General features: G+C 41.7%; 1 protein-coding gene across 1 annotated transcript in view; it reads right to left on the reverse strand.

Annotated features, from left to right (window-relative positions):
* LOC134187760 (tyrosine-protein kinase Fer-like) overlaps positions 1 to 17070 on the reverse strand; it is a 33648-nt gene extending 16578 nt beyond the window's left edge. The window contains exons 1-8 of the mRNA XM_062655910.1: positions 16825 to 17070; positions 16268 to 16569; positions 11510 to 11677; positions 9609 to 9746; positions 9427 to 9549; positions 9314 to 9368; positions 9184 to 9254; positions 4131 to 4209 (exon numbers count right to left, since the gene is read on the reverse strand). Of these exons, the coding sequence (XP_062511894.1) occupies positions 4131 to 4209; positions 9184 to 9254; positions 9314 to 9368; positions 9427 to 9549; positions 9609 to 9746; positions 11510 to 11677; positions 16268 to 16569; positions 16825 to 17052 (1164 nt within the window). The 5' untranslated portion in view covers positions 17053 to 17070. The remainder of the gene's footprint in view (positions 1 to 4130; positions 4210 to 9183; positions 9255 to 9313; positions 9369 to 9426; positions 9550 to 9608; positions 9747 to 11509; positions 11678 to 16267; positions 16570 to 16824) is intronic.
* Between the last annotated feature and the right edge of the window lie 2886 nt (positions 17071 to 19956).

The raw sequence follows: 19956 nt of genomic DNA on the forward strand, positions 1-19956 counted from the left end.
GTGTGTGTGTGTGTGTGTGTGTGTGTGTGTGTGTGTGTGTGTGTGTGTGCGTGCGTGCATGTGTGCACATGCTTGCGTGTGCATGTGCACGTGTGTGCGTGTGTGTTAGACTTCTGGACTTTGCTCAAGCCCCAATCTGATAATTACCAACACTTTGTTTCAGCACAAAAGTATTCACACAGCTTCTTGGTATCCTCTAAATCCACTCGCAAAGCCCAGTTCGAAAGAGTATATTCTCATTAGACAGTCTATGAGGACAATGATCCATGACACAAGAATCATGATAGGTCCTGATTCTGATTCAGATCACAAGCTGGTATCAAGTAAATTAGTATTGCAGCTTCAAAAATCCTAAACAGAGAGTCCAATAGCCAAAGTAAATCATGATGCTTTGAAAGATCCACATGCTTAAAGACTTATCAAGAGAGCACTGTCTGTTGATATTGCCAGAAATGTATGTTTACTACTGATGCATGTGGAAGGGAGTTGTAAAGATTTTCATTCTGCGATAAGTAACGCTGTAGCAGAGCAACTTCCCTCTGCCTCAGTCAAGAAAAATAACTGGATTACAAAGGGTACTTTGCAACTAATTGAAAAACGTGACTTGTACCTTACATGGATAAGAGCTCAAGATTAGTACAAGATGGAATAGAAAGGCCAATACACACGCAGTTACATCGGCAAGCTATAGCAGCAGTAAAACACGACAAAATCTTGGTTAGAAAGGCAAGCAGAAAGTATAAAAGATCTAAGACATCACAGACCTGGTGACTTTTATAGAAAAATCAAAAAAATTTGATAGAATCAATATCATCCAGTTGACATTACCTTGGATAAACAAGGTCAGAAAACACTTACCGAAGAAGGAAAACTGGACCGTTGGAAAAGACATTTTGAATCAGTATTGAATGTGGACCGCATTACCAATCTAGACTCTGAGTTTCAATCCTCTTGCAGCATCACAAATGAAGAGTCTCTAACTGATGAAGAAATTGTACCAGCTGTCAAAGAAGCTAAAAATGATGAAGCAACAGGAGATAATGATGTCGTTGCTGCTGAATTTCTAGAAGTTGGTCCACCTGAACTCCTTACTTAGTTAATTGAAGTTATTCAGTCTGTTGGGACTCTGGCAAAGTACCTAGGACTGGGGAAAGATGCTATCTTAGTACCACTGTTCAAAAAGAAGACAGAAATAATCTATGACAAGTACAGGAGTACTTCTTTGCTGCATATTCCTTAACAAATGTTTCGCTAGAACGTCTCAAGTAATAGAGCCTCGTCTTTTGGAACAGCAGTGTGGCTTTCACCCTGGGAGAGGCACCATTGACCAACTTTGGGTAGTGAGGCAGGTCATTGAGAAGGTCATAGAACATGATTCAAGTGTACATATTTGTTTTGTTGACCTATCTAAAGCATTTGATTCAGTACCTAGACATGCCCTCGTTTCACTGTTGAAAGAATACAGTGTTGAGGAAGAAGTCTGCAAGTTGATTATTGACACATATAGTGATACACGACGTGTCGTGAGGACTAAAGGTGGAAAGTCAGATAGATTTAGAGTAACCACAAGTGTCAGGCAAGGTTGTTGCTTATCTCCAGTTTATTTACCATCTACATGGACAAGATAATCGTAAAGCTCTCTCCTTGGTTGATACAGGTGGAATTGAGATCAAATACAAAACTGAAGGTGATCTATACATAAATGATCGATCTCGTGCAAAACGTCATAGTGAGATTGCAGAAGGAAGTATGCAGATGATTTAGCTGTTATTGTAAGATCTCCTTGTTGTCAGTCTCTAGATGCTTTGCATAAAACTTGCGTCAAGTCAAATATGAGTATTAGCTTTGAAAAAACTAAAGTTCTTAGTGTGGGCAACAACCAAGCTCACATCTCCACTGATGGTTATCACTAACAGATTGTTAATGAGTTTTGTTATCTGGGTAGTGTCGTTCACAAGTCTAAAGGACGTTGTGAGGAAATTGAAAATAGAATTGTTAAAGCCAGGACATCATTCAATTGTTGTTGAAAACGAGTGTTTTCCAATAGAAATTTCTCTAGAGCCATCAAAATGAAAGTATTCTAAACTATTGTTCTGCCAGTGTTGTTGTATGGCTAAGACTTGGCCCGTGACTCAAGCAAACATTCTCAAGCTGAACACATTTCACATGAGATGTATTAGGACGATTCTTGGAGTATCTAAATGGCATAAAATAACCAACAAAAATCTGGCCACAGCAAAAGATCCTACAGAATTGATATTCAAAAACAACGACTTCAGTGGTTGGGACACATTGTAAAAATGTCAAACAACCTTCCCAAAAACAGCTTCTACGCAGTACACTTTTTAATCATAAATGTCCAGTTCACGGTACTTGACAACGCTGGGTTAATGTAGTTCAAAAAGACTTAAAGTCATTGAACTTATCTATAGAAGATCCACATACTTGCTCAGCTGGGCGATCTATTCTGCAAGGCCTAAACTCATAGTGGGGATGGCTAAAATTCAGGTGTGTGTGTGTGTGTGTGTGTGTGTGTGTGTGTGTGTGTGTGTGTGTGCGTGCGTGCGTGCGTGTGCACGTGTGCGTGTGTGCGCACACACGTTGGCTATCTGCCAAATCCATCTTTCATGTTTAGTGCACTCAGTGCAACAGAAAAGCATCAGATGGAGAACAATTAAGTCAAGCTTATATACATAACCTCCACCAGGACAGGAAGCTGCATATGATGTAGTCGCAGATGTCTGAGTTTCTGGTTACCAAACCTAATCCTAGAGTACTGCACACAATACAAACCTATAAAACAGACAAGTAAAGCATCTAGTTCGTTACCCTACTGCCATTCTTTCCATCTTATCAAACGCAAATTATCCAAACCTGTTGAATTCTGTTTTTAAGCACTATTGTATTCAAGCAATCCCTGTTTTCTACCAGACATTATCAGTTTATAACCTATTACTGTTTCTCCAAGTGCATACTTCAAGACAGTAATATTTATTACTGTTTTGTCATCACTAAAATAAACATACATACACATAAAGTACACTATAGCTGTTATTCACTGTTGCTGCCTCAACTATTTGGATAATCTTTAAGTGTCCTCATTGTAGCCTATGTCATAATAATGAAAGATCTTCTGTTGAGTTGTCGTGTTCACCAAATGCACAATGAAGGGTACCCAGACAACACCAGATTTCGTAAAACTACAAATGTTCTTTCTCTTTGAAGTCCCACCATTTTGAGATGAAAATATTGAAAAGTATTACTTGAAAAGAACCAGCGATGCCAAAAAGAGCACATGTGCTGCATTCCAATTGGCTGGCCGTCCGGCCGTCCTTGGGTCCATAGCAGTATTACTGTAATCCTAGTGCATGCGTGCCTTGGGTTAATTAGTGAAAGTACATTATATGATTACCTTCCCACAATAGACAATTCCATGCCCAAACTGATTAAGCTCTCTGACGCGTCTAGCAAAATGCTGATGTAAAGATTAGATCAAAGAATGAACTGTCTGATTGAGTATATTTATTCCATGCAAAGTACTGTATAAGATGAAACATTGGTGGGGAATTTAGTTTGGCGGCTTGCTAAGAAAATTGACGGAAAAGCATATTGGCAGATTATATTTTGGTGGTTGGACATCGTTGTTTGATAACTGATATAGGTCTTACCATAGGCGGTCATGGAGGAGTTTTAGATTGACAGTTGTGTTCGTGGCTCATAATTTCCTAACTTGCCGGTCTCTAACTACTGCGTAGTAATGAACAACTGCTGTGTCAGCACAAAGAACGTGACATGCGTGAACATGACAGTTCAGCTTCATCCATAGCCTCACGGCCTCATTCATAGGCACAATAGATGGCAAGCAGGGATTACCTACCATCTTGTGGACTCATTTGCATGACGTACCGCCACTTCGCCGTTATATAGCTGATCCACATGCCTGATGACGTCAACACATCCCGGTGGCCAAATTAATAGCGGATTTTATATTGGCGGTCACTGAAAAATCCGCCAATCTGCAAAAATAAATTCCCTGCCAATATTTCATCTTATACGGTATCTACTGTTGTGCTATGTGTACAATACCTTTGCCAAGCAAACCAACAAAAACAGTATACACAAAGACCAACCTTCAAGATAGTTTCAGAGCATTTCAGTTCTTCTATTTCTCTCTCCAGATCTCTTTGTCTTTGAACACGATTTGTAAGGCTACTCACATTAACACACAGAATTACAAACATTAGTGTCGTCCATACATAGAATTCACTAGACATGATATTTACTAAAAGGAATAATCATACATACAAAACTAACTCCCACACAAACAAACTGGTCAAACATTAGGAAGACTCCTGAAAGTAGTACAGTTACCACTTTGAACTAAAAGAGCTGAGAATCAAGAGGCACAAACGCTCATGAATTTGAAACCATTGAAAATCCTCTCACGTGGTGGTTACACCTCTTGTATTTACACAGCTATCACCGTCTAACAGCAATTATTTAGGCCCACAGCTAAATTGCCACAGGTTGTCGTAATGAGGTAACCCCAGAGCCGCCAGAGCCAAAACAAAACATTAATGTGGGAAAACATGGACGTGAAAATGTAGATTAGGCGTCTCTGCTTGCTCTGACTGGAGGATACCGTAATAAAAATTAACAGAGACACACTAGCGTACTTACAGGTCAGTCGCTTCATTCGACAAACAGACGCGCTGTCATGGACAATGCACATTCCCCTTCACAAATTCCTGTGGAGCGCCAAATTTCTGTTGAAGACGACACTATAGTGATTTTTGCAATAACACTGCGGCTGCTCAGCCATGCACACCAAAAATTCAAGCTGTCAGACTGCAGAACAACTATGCAAAAACATTGTGGAACAAGCACAATGTTACAAGTCAAGTAGAGCTACACATACCGCATAGACGCCTGGTTGTTGGTGGGAAAACATGCATGTGCAAATGTAGACTCTACGTGTTGTTTATATGTGCTAAACCCTTATGTAAAGCAAAGGAATAAACACCATGTACAGGACAGACGCCCGATGGCAGAATTCTTGTAGCACAGCTGCCAAACAAAGAGTGGTGGAGCCTTATGATGACATCACGTTCGTCTATTGATCGATAATAACACAAATTATCGTCTATTGGTCAGAATAGCTTCATTGGCATCTGCGTTAATCGAGTGTAAATACGGCCGTACGGTCACATGTTGGACGACTACTATACTCTTAGCCCAGATATCTGAGCCTCAAGCAATAACTGCACTAAAGTGCTAAAAATGTGCCTAGCATTTGAGTCTTAGTACAGTCAGAACTAATTCTACAACTTCCTTCCAGAAGGTGAAATGAAACTAACCACCCTTCTGCCACTACCCTAACAACATCTTGGACAAGTTAGCCATAAGCATTAAAACTGTTCATTCCCTCACATTCCCAGCTCTTGAAGGGAAACTCCAACGAAAATCAACCTGGTCTTGAAATTTAGGCTTTGCCCTGAAAAGTTGTGTTGTGCTACTTCAAGGCACTCCATCTCTTTGGTAGCAGGAAAACAAGTGTCTTGCATACTGTTTTACAGACCATGTGCCATGCTGCTACATCATAAGTGCTAAGCTTAGCCTACACCATATGAGTAGTCAGTGCAGGTGAGGTATCTTGCTAGCAAACAGCAAACAAACTGACTGGCCATGGTAGATATGAAAAAGCTCATCCTTGCTGTAGAGTCAAAAGAGTGTTTTGCACAAAAAAAGGATACAAGAGTTGTTCATTGTGAGACAGATCGCAAGGCATGAGATGGTTATAGGCTTTTCCTATCTCTTTGTTGTGCGCTACTGTGCACTCAAATTTGCCTGTTTGGTTGACCCAGTTCAAGGCATGGCTGCTTCTACTCTGACCTTGCAAAAACCAAAGCAATTCAGCTAGCTGTTTCCACAATTATACGTATAAAGGAATTATACGTATAAAGGAATCGTCCCTCAGGGTATAAAATTGCAAACATAAAAGAGTTAGTTAGTCAAGTCTAAACATTTCCAGCGATGCTGTTGGCATGATCAACACCCCACAGGTAAATTCATCTACACACAAACATGCAAACACTTGCCCAAGCCTCTTCAGCCATGTTTCTTAAATTTAGAGAAACTCGCACGCAAAAACAAGTTGCTCTTGAAAAATAGCCTTGATTTTAAGAAGTTCAACAGTACCAAAGTCGCCAGTCAAAGAGACTCCGTAAAGGAGAAATCGTGTTTTAAATGCTTCCAGATGAAAAAAGTGCGTGAGGCATGGCGTGATTGAAAGGAGACTCTTATTGCTTTGTATTGGAAAAATCTCGATTAGCGTGATGCGACTTTCTACATCAAATCGCCTGATTGGAGACAGCACTTAAACATTCACCTTCACTGTGAGGTAGATGCAGCTTCATAGTGAGAAGAGGAAAACGCTGGAGGCATTTGTCATAACTTCTCATGCGTGCAGGTCCGGAACTTCTGAGGAAACACAGAATCAAGTTCTGCTTTGATGTGTAGTGCTGTGTAGATACTTGAACTGGATAGGAAACTACAACGCTTTTACATCTGTCCTAACCCTAACCATAACCCACCCATTAGCTCTGTTTTCAAATTTCTCTCAAACAATTCAACTGAAAATAATCTGAGCATACTCTGGAATGTGGTCCGACTGCCTCCCTTTTAGCCTTAAACACAAACTTCACTCTCTTGATTGTGCCCGATCAAATGCAAATCTAAACAGACTTCTTTCTCAATTCCCAGCGGCACATTTACGACAAACTTTACAAGTCATCAGCATATTAATGAACTTCAGACATCTCAAATTGAAGTTAGGAAACTTCAGATTGGCTAGAAGAGTCGTAAACAAAAAGTTAGTACAACACATCACAGAGAAAGTTGATGCCGTGTTTCCTTGAAGTTTCAGACCTATGCACATGAGAAGTCATATCGAATGCCTCCAGCATTTTCCTCTCACCTCTACGAAGATGCACCTACCTCACTCACAGTTAAGGTGAATGAATGTTCAAGTGTTGTGTTCAATCAAATTATTTGATGTAGAAAGTCGCGTCGTGATAATCAAGGTTTTTCCAATAAAAACAATAAGGATTGTGATAGCTTGCGTGCACTCATCGTCTGGATCATTTGAAATGCGATTTCTCTTTTACAGAGTCGCTTTGGCTGGCAACTAGAGCGCTGTTGAACTTTTGAAGGCAAGGCTACCCTACTGCTCCTAATGATTTTCGAGGCTATTTCTTTTCGAGACTCCAAAAATAATTTAGAATTTGTTTACGAATCCTAATTCTTCGAGGTCTTGATCTGCAATATTAGTCGTTTTTCGATTTAACTACCTTTCTAATACTGCGACAAAAGTAGTTGACTCTCCACAGAAGCGGTATATCGCACAGGAAGTGGTAATAGCATTTCGGTTTGCCGTAGTTGAGAAGAGAAGTTGCCCGCTTTTTTGCCGAGTTGGCATCTTGATCTGAACACTTCCCTCTAGCAACCACTTCTGACTATGGTCTATGCACACGTGCAAAAACCAAAAGCCTGGACAACCGACAATTTTCGAGACCAAAATATTATTCTTTCTGTTATCCAGGGTTCGAAAACCGGTCACCAAGTCGCCAAATGGCGATCTCTGTCACAGAAATGGCGACTAGTCAAGCCTAGGAAGTCGCCATGCCGTAGAAATGGTAAACTGTGATGAAGAGAGACTTTCCAGATTTCCGAGTTTAGTAGGAGCTTGAAAACTAGTACGACGTAATCTGGGTCCACAAAAACCTCAACTTTGCCATCTACAAGAATGCAAACTGTCCACCCGCATTCCAGTACAGAGCGATCATAATGAGCTGAAGCACGTGCAAAGGAATGACACTTACCTGCACTTGGGAAACACTTAGGTAACTATTTAACTAAATAAACCAAACAACAGGCTCAATTTTGACTGGCTTCCCGCATAATGGCGTGCATTCAGCACTTACCAAACTTGAAATGTGTAACAGAAGTCAAAGCCAGAGTAATTCTAGCCGACATCAGCAAATACCAATATTCCCGGGAGCCAGCTACAAGTTTCTTGTCTCGGTGCCAACTAGATTTTCTGGCTAGGGATCTGATACCAGATGATGCTCCAGCAAATCTGCTTCCACTAGCTGTAGAAACTGCCTCTATCTGGCCATTTCTTTGCTTTCTGCGGGGCACGAAAATTGCCATCAAGAACCACGGCTTCGCAGTCTTGTGTAGCCAGACCCCTTTCCGCCGCGTCATCCTTCCGCCCCGCGAGACTAGGCTTCGCACTGTTCTTGAGCTCATGCTCAACAAAGACTATTACATCAGTTGCTGCAAGGAACGTGCTAACAAGATGTCAATGGAGTCTCTCCTAGTGGCTGCCTCACAATCTATTTGTCTAGTGTTACTTCTGGTAAGAACTTCAAGTATGAGATAACGGAAGTATGGCATGTGTGCATATCGTCTGCACATGCTAAACCAACAAAAGTTAAATTCTGCTTGCATACAGTAAACCTAGCTAAAAGAGACCGTAGCCTAACCTGCAAGTATTTTATGTCTCCGTAATTAATTAGGCATAATTAATTAGGCTTCCCATGTGACAGTGACGCATCATGTGATTCTTAATTGAAAGTTTAGTGTAACAGACTGTTGATCAGTTGGTCAGTTTATACACTCTAAAATGTCCCAACCATTGAACCTAGATATTAATCTAGAGAATGAAGCAGCTTCTGTGCCCACATGTGGCTATATTGCCGCATCATACTATCGAAATTTTAGGATCACTGTAACAAAAAAACAGTAAGTAGCTATAATAAGCGTATTAAAGAGACTGTTTGACTAATAACTTTTGAGCATCACAGTAGACGTGGCCTCACGTACTTTCATTGAAGGGCGTGGCATAATAAGCTTTGGTGACCACCATTTCTTAGGTTTTTCGAACCCTGAGTTATCCTATTATTTTTCGAAGGCAAGTTTTTGAAAAGATTACTACTCAAAAACATTAGAAGCAGTAGGGTATTTTTAAAAGCAACTTGTTTTGCATGCTCATTCTCCTTTAATTGTACCGCTTAGCAACAGTTCTAACCCCCGCAATATGTCTCAGAAATCTACAAACTAAATATTAAATGTTCCATTAATTAAAGTTTCCCACAATCAATTAACAGAATAACAACTTACTTTGTTCTTCTAATCTCACTCTCAGTATCTGGATCATCCTGCTCACTCTTCACTGAATCCAGCTCCTCTAACTGCAGCAAATACATAAACTTTGGTACACATCACGAATGTCTACAACATAGATACTCACTCGATAGCCAAGAGTCATTACACATTCTTCCAGCTTGTTCTGACACGTCTCTTGTCTGCCACAGATACAATAGTCACAAATATTAGCAATAAAGATGCACAAGACAGCTGTACTTGTCTCTCAAACTTTCAACAGTAAGGTTATTTAAGACAATTTGTCCAGCCTGAACACTTGTCGTTGTTAGATCCATCATTTGTGAGTCAAACTCAAAAGGTACAAATGGTGTAGGATCAGAGCTAGTAAACACATCACATATAATACAATGATAAGGCATTGTCTCAGCATCTTCAAAAACCTGTTTTGCTTGACAAAGGTAACATATTCTAGTCCTTTCTGAACATCATCAATAGCTTGCTGTACTGAAGAAAAACACTCCACAAAATCATCTCGATTAAATCTTGTCTGCTCTTGGTAATCTTGAAGAATAGCCTTCCTACAAGAATGTTCATTGATTACATAACCTGAATGCAAAATCTTAGCTACTAAAGTGCTACCCAGGCCAATTATCCAATTTAAGCCACTATGTCCCAAATTTAGTTATGGTGACTGTTTCCAATGATATAGAGTGAACATGTAATGTGTGTATGACGTTCCGCAGTGCATACTTTGAAATGTGGATCGAGATATACAGGTAGAGGGACAATAAATAACATTTGCTTTAAAGGAGAACTCTCACCAAATCAACAATCTCTCAGACGAAAGCTGTCACTTCATGACACAGCCTTTTGTAACCGTTTACTGCAGACATTTACCGTAATGAAGAAATAAAGCATTGAAATTACCTGTGTGGGCGTGTTTAGTACCCGTATGTGCCATCAGAGTAACTCTGATTGCTGGTTAGCAAGGAAGACCAATACCCGTGCACTTTTTTCAAGGTAAGGATTATGAGATATATGGTGGAAAGTTGTGATTATTGACTAAAGCAAACTGAGACCCCAAACTCATCACGCAAGTATCGACTGTGTCAATACAACCATGGAGCCTAAAAAGAAGACCATTCTTAGATTAGTTTATAGATCATGTCTCGCTGCATTTTGGTTGCATTAGAAGCACTTGGTATGGTTAAACCTAAAGTAGTTACCTCCTAACGAGGACAGAGAGTAACTCTTCGTGATATATATGGGGAATTGTCTGAACAACTCGTGGCCCATTCTCTGCTTCTGCGGCTGGCTGGACTGTAAGCTTCCTGCAGGAAGATACTAAGCCTTTTATATTTCTTTCAACAAGTTTAGTATTTGGTAGGAGTTCCCCTTTAAGTGCTTCACACACAGGGTTAACTTGGGTTAACTTTGGGTTAGACTCCATTTACCCCAGTCGTGTGAATGCAACTTCAGTTAACCCGGGTTAAGACTGGGGCTAAGCGAGGGTTAAGATAACCCTGGCTCTGAGTAGGGTTAAATTGAGTTCGAGTGGAGTTAAGTGGAGACATGCCCTAATATATGCAAAGACACGTCCTAGAGATCGATTGCGCCAATGTACAAATGGTTTCTCCTTCTGGGGTGTTCTGCTGTCAGCATTACTGCTTTCCTATTCTCAAGCAGAAATCTCAAGCAATCGAACTGTGGAGTACAAGAACCAGACAATTCTGAGTTCCGAACAGTGCCCGACCCAAAGCTACCGAGATAAGGGAAGTTTGAATATATTTGATTAAACTGTTTAAAAGATGAACACAATACACTTACATAAATGTTGCATGTCATTGTTGAAATACAAAACCAATACTTGAGTCTATTCATCTTAGTTACTTGATATTAAGCAATGCATCTTAGAAACCAAGATTACACTCTTTGTTTGCCATACTACTGCTGGTGCTATGTCTAGCCTGTGCCCTCCGTTTCCTCAATACATTATAATAGCATCGTTGCTTAAAGCAACAATAGCAACAACAGTAGAATAAAAAGCTGTACAGGGGCGTCGCGTGGGTGCAAAAAGTGGTGGGGTTGACTCACTGCTGAGACTTCGGCTCCGGTCTTTGATATTGAAAAAAGGAAAACGCCCCCAAAAAGTGGTGGGGCTTCAGCCCCCTCTTGCCCCTATTACGCGACGCCCGAGCTGTATCAACAGACACACATTATCAAAACAAAAAGCAAAAAATTCACTAACAACTACAATATAACCAATAGCTGTTAGAAAGCTACAAATTTTTCTATTTAGATTGCAAATCTAAAGTATCTTGAATGTATAAAGTGCACTAACCAGTCTTCAACGTAGCACTCCTGGAGTTCTTGTTGAGCATCCAGTAAGTGTGGCATAATCTTCTCAAGTGATGCTTGATGTTGATAATTGGCCTCCACAGTGGCCAATATGTAATCGTTGTGACAATGGTGCAAACGTGTTGCATGTTTCACATACTTCTCTCTTGCTCTACAAAACATCTTCAAAAATCAGAATCAACAAATATACAGTACACACTACAATTATCATGGTTGCCATTGGTATATTGAGTCAACACAGGCTAGTCAGCAATAGCCTATGATACATCACAAAAACTGAGGATTTGAATTCAGGCTACATCGAAATCCAATTGTAACACCACAGACAAGTTCGTCATATTAAAACATGGAAGATAAGATGGTGTTAATTACACCTTGCATTATAGCGTTATTCATTAAAGTCGTTTTCCTGAATTCTTCTTGTTGTTGTCATTGTTCAGCTTCAACTCATAACTCAAAAACCGGATGAGATACAGAGCTGAGAACTAGTGTACACAACTCAAACAAAACAGGCTTCCTCTTCTAAATTCAGAAATGTTTACACAGTTTTGCTCTTGTTGTGGAAGATGTTGCACTGTGTGAATGTTTGCACCATTCCACAATAGCAAGATCGATCGATGTTTTTAGTACACTGACTGAAAGAGATCGATCCTGCAAAGACACACCCTGTCCAGACCAGGTTTCGTTTTACTTCAGTTAACGGCTTTGTATTTTTTCTTAAAAAATTTCTATTTGCTCTAATTTCGCTCTAGAGAACTCCTCAATACATTGTGAGAGGAAGGATGCAGACTTGCTAGACATATCATGAGCTCTCACCACAGCAGTTCTCCCTGTTTGCATTTCAAGTTTCACCCAACAGATTTATTCAATTACAATAAAGAGCAATATTAAATTAACCAACTTGAGAGCTGAACAATAAGCTGGTAACTCAATTATAGTTGGCCAATGTCAGTGTACCAAATGATAACAGGTCATTGGTAAATGCTTAAAACCAGTGTGCGAAATAGTCTTTGACTGACCACCGGACATCATGTCATGTCAATTTAAAATTTGCTGGACATTAGAAATGTTTGGTCGGACATTCCAATCCTGGCAAATACTACTTATCACTTAAAATTCATCATATATATTTATATATATATATATATATTTTCTTATCAATACATTTTCTCTATTCTACTATAGTTTCCCAACCCCAACCCCAACACAACTATCTCAAATTAACCCAAAAATATCTTCCCTACTCTTATATGCTAGTCTCTCTAAAACCACCTTAGAATTATAAAGCCAAAGTTTGATGGACAACTGTTGATGGAGGTGTGAGGTGGCTTGGCTAACCGTCAGGTGGTTATGCAGTGCTGATCTCCGTGCAATTGATTTTGAAACGTCGACGCTGTGAGACAACCAAAGACCAAAAGTTTCAACCACAAGGGTTATGTACATTCTTGCCGGGTCCAATGGACACTGCTTGGGAGTAAAGACCTTGCAACACCTCCTCGAGGAGTGTAGCAATGACATATTCAAGCGAATGTGTACACACACTGATCCCACCACATCTTTTTCCAACATCTGAGTCCACCGCAATGGATATACAAGCACAGGGAATAAAGTGGTCTGGGTGGAGGCAAATGTTTCCCCATTCAGATCTAGTTGATGGTTACTGTAGTGGATCAATTCATGATAATTATCATGGGTTGCTGCAGTAATTCAAGGTTGGTACACGTGTCCATGTCTTTGTGTTGTCAAACTAAATCTCTTAGCTATAATACACTGCACAAACAGGTTGATAAAGGACACTTGCCACCCCAGCTAGCTCGAGGATGCCTGACCAAGTGCTAGGTTTCATGGCTCTAGATGACACTTTGATGATGCATGCCTTTGATAAAAGAGTCATATGGATGCAATTAGTACAACTCACCTCACAAATTACTAAAAAAAGTCTGACTAAAAAGCGGCCATTGTTTGAGATAGCAATGAAGAGAGAGACAGACTTTCATCGCTTCCTCGACTCTGCCCTGCATGGCTACAAACCCATTCGTGTAAATTTCTGCATGCCTGGTCTTGTGCAGCCAGCCCCTCCCCTTTCACTTTCGTTGACGTGTCCTACCCAGTGAGTTTCGGAATGTCATCTACGTCCCTATCTGCAGCATACCTCTAGACGTGGAAACTGCAATCGTTCCAAGAACATGCACTACGCTACGCTGGTGGCAGTTTTTTAGTTCAAGGACTCCGTGCTATCCTATCAACCTAATCATCTTCAGGTTCTTATAGCCCCTATAGAAAACATTACATGCAAGTATCTGAGTTTCCAATCCTGCCGCCTTCAAGGTGTATGACCCGTGGCTGTCCGCTGCATTTTTGTTGCGCACTTTTGTTGCGCACCTCGGAGCCCCAGTGTGTGTACTTGAGCGCCCACATCCGGGATTTGACAAAATACACGTTCAGCTACACAGTACACGTACGACGCGTGGTTGTCTGCATTTGTTTCGTGCACGAACTGCGGAAACTATGTTTGTTGACATGACACTGGGATGTGCGAGGATGTGGGTTGCTCATATGGAATTCCACACCTGACGCTATGCCACCGGACAAAATGTCTGGCGAAATCATGAATGGCCGGACAAATGCTTCGTTCGGTCGGTAAATGTCCGATGTCCGGCCGTTACTTCGCACACTGAAAACCCACCTCTCCAAAGCCAAACACAGCTTCTGGAGAAAGTTAGAGTACACTCAACTTTAATGTGTCACCACTACTTGACTTGGACCAAGTATTTTGTTTTGTATTTTGTATGCTCTGGTCATGTGTTGTCAATACTTTTACTACAGACTACAGGACTCACAATCAGTAGTGGGTTTGTAAATTTGTGTTTAAGAAAAATGACATTCACGAACATCTCCCTTTATCTGGATACATATATAGCCGTAGTGTCGTGTGTGTGTGTGTGTGTGTGTGTGTGTGTGTGTGTGTGTGTGTGTGTGTGTGTGAAAGTCCTCTCACTGAACCCTCCAAGAGGGTACCCCACGGGACCTTGTATTTCTGGTAGTTCCCTTGCCTGGGGGAGGAAATACATGCTAACTTCAACCTTCGGCAAGTTGAAGATGGTGAGAGGCTGGGGTGTGCTAGCCTAGCAAGCTGGTCACTTAAAATATATGTTGCTACTAAACGCAGAATAGAGCCTTGTATAAGTAAAGCAAGTAAAGTTTTTGGTTCCTGGAAGAAAAGGGTATTTACCAACAGGCAGTTTTCAATCTCCACAAAGACGAAAATTTTTTGTGCTTTGGTGAGACCTGTTTTGCTATATGGATGTGAGACTTGGTCCGTTATACAACCAAACTTGCAACGCTTAAATACATTCCACATGCGGTGCATTCCATCGATTCTTGGTGTCTCAAGATGGAATAAAATCAAGAATTCAGACAATTTAGAACGAGCTTGTGAAGACCCTATTGCTATGAAAATACAGAAACAATGATTGCAATGGCTGGGCCATCTGCTACGTATGAGTGACAATCATCCCCAAAAACAACTACTTTGCAGCAGACTTAGTAATGCAACAAGACCAACACATGGACCTAAACAGAGATGGATAGATGTTGTTACAAGAGACCTCAGATCATTACATATCAGTCTTCGTGATGCTGATGATCGTGCTGCTTGGAGAAGTGCTATTACGCTGCATTGCCAAAACCCATAGTGGGTATGGTAGAATCAAGGTTAAAGGTGTGTGTGTGCGTGCGTGCGTGTTCAGAGTAAACTCTTAAACAGTGCGGCAGAGAGAGGCAATCGAACTGTCGTTCATCTGCTCTTCTACACTGGCTCAGTCTGCGCCCATTGGTGGATCGTGGGTCCCACGTCCCCTCTCAAGGAGTTGACTCCCACTTGAAATCTCGCGAAGACGCAAACGCTACACGTTATGGTTTATTCGAACGCGCGCCTGTACCGATCCCGTGTGGACTTTACGCGTCGCCGTCCTTCGCAACGCTTCCAGCAATCAACAATTTCTCGCCAACTGAAGCCGTTCTTTACAGCTTGCGTTTCACTCATTGCATTTGCACCGAATTTGTACTGAGCGCTACATGGGGAAAGTACCAAAAAACATGAAAAGAGCAAGATCTGCATGAACGTCAAAGCCATATACGAGTGAGCAAGTAACTGCAAGTGACTCAATGATCTTGCTGCCCGGGTATGATTCTGAACGGGAAATTCGCTGCTAGCTAGACTTTGGAATACTGGATCCTTCTGAGTGGGATATAGTTGATGGGATCTATAAATCTACATGAAATTCTTCATGAGAATGTTGTCCGGCTGCTAGCCTGAATGTGATGTCATTCTACGCCTATACCTTTCACAATTTGTTACTTCCACACTTCCATCTTCATGATCAGCTGTTCTCTATCTTCACAGGCTATACAAAGGAGAGCTGTGTGTGTGTGTGTGTGTGTGTGTGTGTGTGTGTGTGTGTGTGTGTGTGTGCGCGCGCGCGTGTGTGTTTGTGTGTGTGTGTGTGCGCGTGTGTGTGTGTGCGCGCGTGTGTGTGTGTGTGCGTGTTTGTGTTTGTGTTTGTGTTTGTGTGTGTGCGCGCGCGTGCGCGCGCATACAACAATAAATTAATTTACTAACAACTAAACTAATCTGCCCGTGAGGAGAACGGGGGATGGTGGGCTAGTACTGTATAATGTAAATAATGGTTACACGTTTCCAATCTAACTGAAGACATAGTCCGGATATGGTTTGTCTTACTTGTCAATTTCCTTAGCCTTTGCCTTCTTTTGCTGCTGCAACAGGTCTTCATACTTCTTCTTGTGCACTTCCGTTTCGCTGGCATAATCTCTGTAGTTCTTCTTTAACTTCTCTACGTCGCCTGCAAGCTTGCTGTTCACAGTCTCGATGCGGCGCCTCTCACTTGCATACTTCCTCTGTGCATTGCGCTTTTCTCTGATAAGCTTGTTGAGAGCTTCTAGCGTTGTATTTGATAGATGCCTAGCGTTTTCCGTGATGCGGTGAGCAACTTCGTCAGACTGACCGGCAAATGCAGTCCAGGCCTGCACAACAGTAGTACAAACCGTACAGTAGCTACATTGCCGGGTCTACACTGTCAGCACCGTACGGTCTGGAGCCCGCACAAACACACACACAAACACACTGCTACATGGTCAAGAAGAGATTACACGGATTAGTGAGCTTATCACGCCACGTACTCCCTCCCTTCTGACTAGCACGAAAATTCCACGAGTAACGCCTGGAAACGACTTCGCAGCCAGTCTTGCCTACATATGCACAACAAATTGCTAATTTACCTTCGCCAGCGGACTGGAGTCTTCCTTGCATGTTCTAGAAGCTAACTGGTTGACCCTGAGAATTGTTGATGCGTAGTCTAAATCTGCTTTTACTCGTTTATTCAGATGAAGCTTGATGTTTTCAAGAAGGCGTATTTCTTCGTCTGCTAGACGTTCTACAGCCTCACCGCCACCCTTCGTATGTAGCTGCCTGCCAAAACTCACAGCAAGATCACCGGAGTTGGCCATGGACCCCCAATACGCACAACCTTTGCACGTGACTACTTTATGCCTTTTAGCGTACGCTAAATATCAATATAATAAAAATTCATTAAAATTTAATTCTGAGAAGTTAAGTCGCAGACATAGCTTGAGTTTTCAACTAGTAGTGACTGTCGTTTCGCGAAGTCCGCAAATAGTCTGTAGTCGGACAGTCTGCTAGGTTCGAGTTAAGTATTATTAACGCATACGGGATAGAATATCGCATGTAGGTTTCCCGTATAACGGTCAAGACGTGACCGTGCCTGACTTCGCTAGTAAGTCCGGGCGAAATACGTCGATCATGGCTTCATGAAATCGAACGGCAACGTTCCCACCGCCGCGGTTAATTGCTGCTGTAGACATGCAGATTTCACAAACAGCAACGATTCTAGATCTACTAGTAGCTGTAGTCTTCGAGTTGTTCTCTACGAAACGAGAGAAGCTACCAGTTTAAGAAACCAAATCTGGTCTCTAGATAGCCGATTTGTGGCTACCCGGCACACAGCGACTTCACCAGGCCCCGGTGTTTGTTCTTCCATATGCATGACGCGGCGGAAAAGGTCTGGCTACGCGAGACTAAGGTCTTTTGTTTATTTTCGATCAAGACCTGGCAATCGCAAACATGAATTGCACTGGTACGAAACTTTCATGAACGTTGCACGCGCGATACCCGTTACGTCTAGACCGCTCGACCGCTCTAATAGTAGGGCGTGGCACATTGTTGAAGCATATGACAGACATAGCCAACCAGCCAGCCAGCCATACAGCCTGCAGATCAAAAGTCAGTTCACCCCTTTGTGTTTTGAGTATGTTCCTCCCAACTTTCGGCGGCTAAACACGACGGTAGGTTTAGTTCTGTACTGCGAGGCCACATCCGGGTTGGTTCCAGAGTGGCATTCTTCTGTGAGCTTGTTGCTACAAGTGAATTTGCCACTGACACTATGTTGAGGTCATGTCATCCTTCCAAACGACGTTTAGCAGAACTGCGGAGTTCGTTTCACAAGTTTTTTCGCGAAAGACGGCGTTGGAGACGCCTCATCCAAACTACACCGGCGTCTTCTGCTGCTGCGATCGACGACCTGGAGAAATATGACTCTGCGACAGATGACTTGGAGCTAGCACTAGAGGCATCAAATTTCGCTCTAGCCTAAATTGTTTTGGATGCTCTGTCTCTATGTACTATCTAAACGTACGTATGTATGTATATGTACAGGCGCGTACCCAGGATTTCTCTGGGGGTTTCCATATTAATATCAATAATATTGATCTGTTTATATTAATATCAATATTATTGATCTTAATAACTGTTTTTATATCAATATCTAGATTAATATTGATATTAATGGTTTAATTGATATTTGATATTTACTCTCATCCTTGTAATATCACGATGTCTTATGTATCTATACAAGTTGACAAAATGTCTTTCAAAATCATTCTTCGCGGATGTTTCCTGGAAAAACTTAATAACTGCATCAAAATCGATTGTCATCGACTGATTGATGTGTAGTAGAGCCAAACTGCTTAGTCTTTCTTGGCCCATTGAGGACCTTAGGTATGTCTTTAGTCGCCTTAAGACAGACACGGATCTTTCACACTCTGCTGTCGTGACTGGCAGTGTGCAAAATATGCGCAGCACACAGTTGATGTTTGGGTACATAGTTTCGTCAGCATATGACAAGCAATCTGCAGGCGTGTGAGGAAACGCTCCTTTGAATCTGCGCCATTTGTTGACCCAGTTGTGCATCTCCTGAGGCAGCCCATCAGCAGATGGTAAATCGTCAAGGTAGAATTCAAAGTCGTCAAGTCCCATAGTTTTCACTTCCAATTCCCCCGTAGGGGTTTTTTCGGGCAACCTGGAAACATGCCTGCGTACGCCACTGATGTATGTATGTGTGGTATGTATGTATGTTTGTATATATGTATGTATTTATGTATATCCATGTGTAAAGTCTAGGCTCGAAAAGTAGGCTTGCATACATCGTAGCTCTAGGGCCGTGTGCATGTATTATCACCATGCCCACATATTGGTTTTCAGCACTTCACGGGGGCCCCCTTCAGCCAAATCCTAAACACGCCCCAGGACCCTGATAGGCTGACTAGCTGACTATGCCAAGAATGACCATATATGGGTTTCACGCTTCAAGAATGTATGGTATGCAAGCGAGTGACCAATCACGCCGCATTATTTTTATGTTGTCAGCGGCAAGGAAAGACAATGGCCGGCCAGGCTTGCGCGTTGGACGTTCCTGACTTCGTTGCTAACGCAAGTCCCTAGCCACGGATGCAATAATATTGTACGTAAATTTATACAGTATGTATTTTGATACACAATTTAGACTGTGAAATCGATATGCATAGCTGTAGCATTGGGAAAATTGGAAGTCTGACCGAATCGTCATATTCCTGTACTAAAATAGCAATTTTTAACGTAAGTTAGAAGTTATGAGAGATGAATGCCTAGAGGAATGAAGTAGCACTACAGTGCAAACCCTCCGAGTACCATAAATAGCTTGGCAGCTTGATTTAATTACCGGTAGTCAAGCCAATTAGAAGAGCGTGAGAAAGAGACTGACACCTGGTCACGTATTTCCCTCAATCAGCGATCACGTGTTACTAAGCCGTTGTCTAGCAGGTTACGTACGACGGTCCCCAACGCGTTACTATATACCTAGCGTTTCAAAATAATTGTACCATTGTGCAGAGGCGTCGGAAGCAAATTTAAAGTGGTCCGGCCTAACGCGCGCTAGGTGGGCGTGATCATATAACGGTTAACGCACGCTAAACATTTCTCTAAAAGCTTGAATACCATACAGAGAACGCAAGATTAACACTTAGTAACTACTAGAACAACATGTGTCAAACCTTACAAGGCTATTTCTGTACGTAAAT

The sequence above is a fragment of the Corticium candelabrum genome, chromosome 12 (assembly GCF_963422355.1).
Source record: "Corticium candelabrum chromosome 12, ooCorCand1.1, whole genome shotgun sequence".
Classification (NCBI taxonomy): domain Eukaryota; kingdom Metazoa; phylum Porifera; class Homoscleromorpha; order Homosclerophorida; family Plakinidae; genus Corticium; species Corticium candelabrum.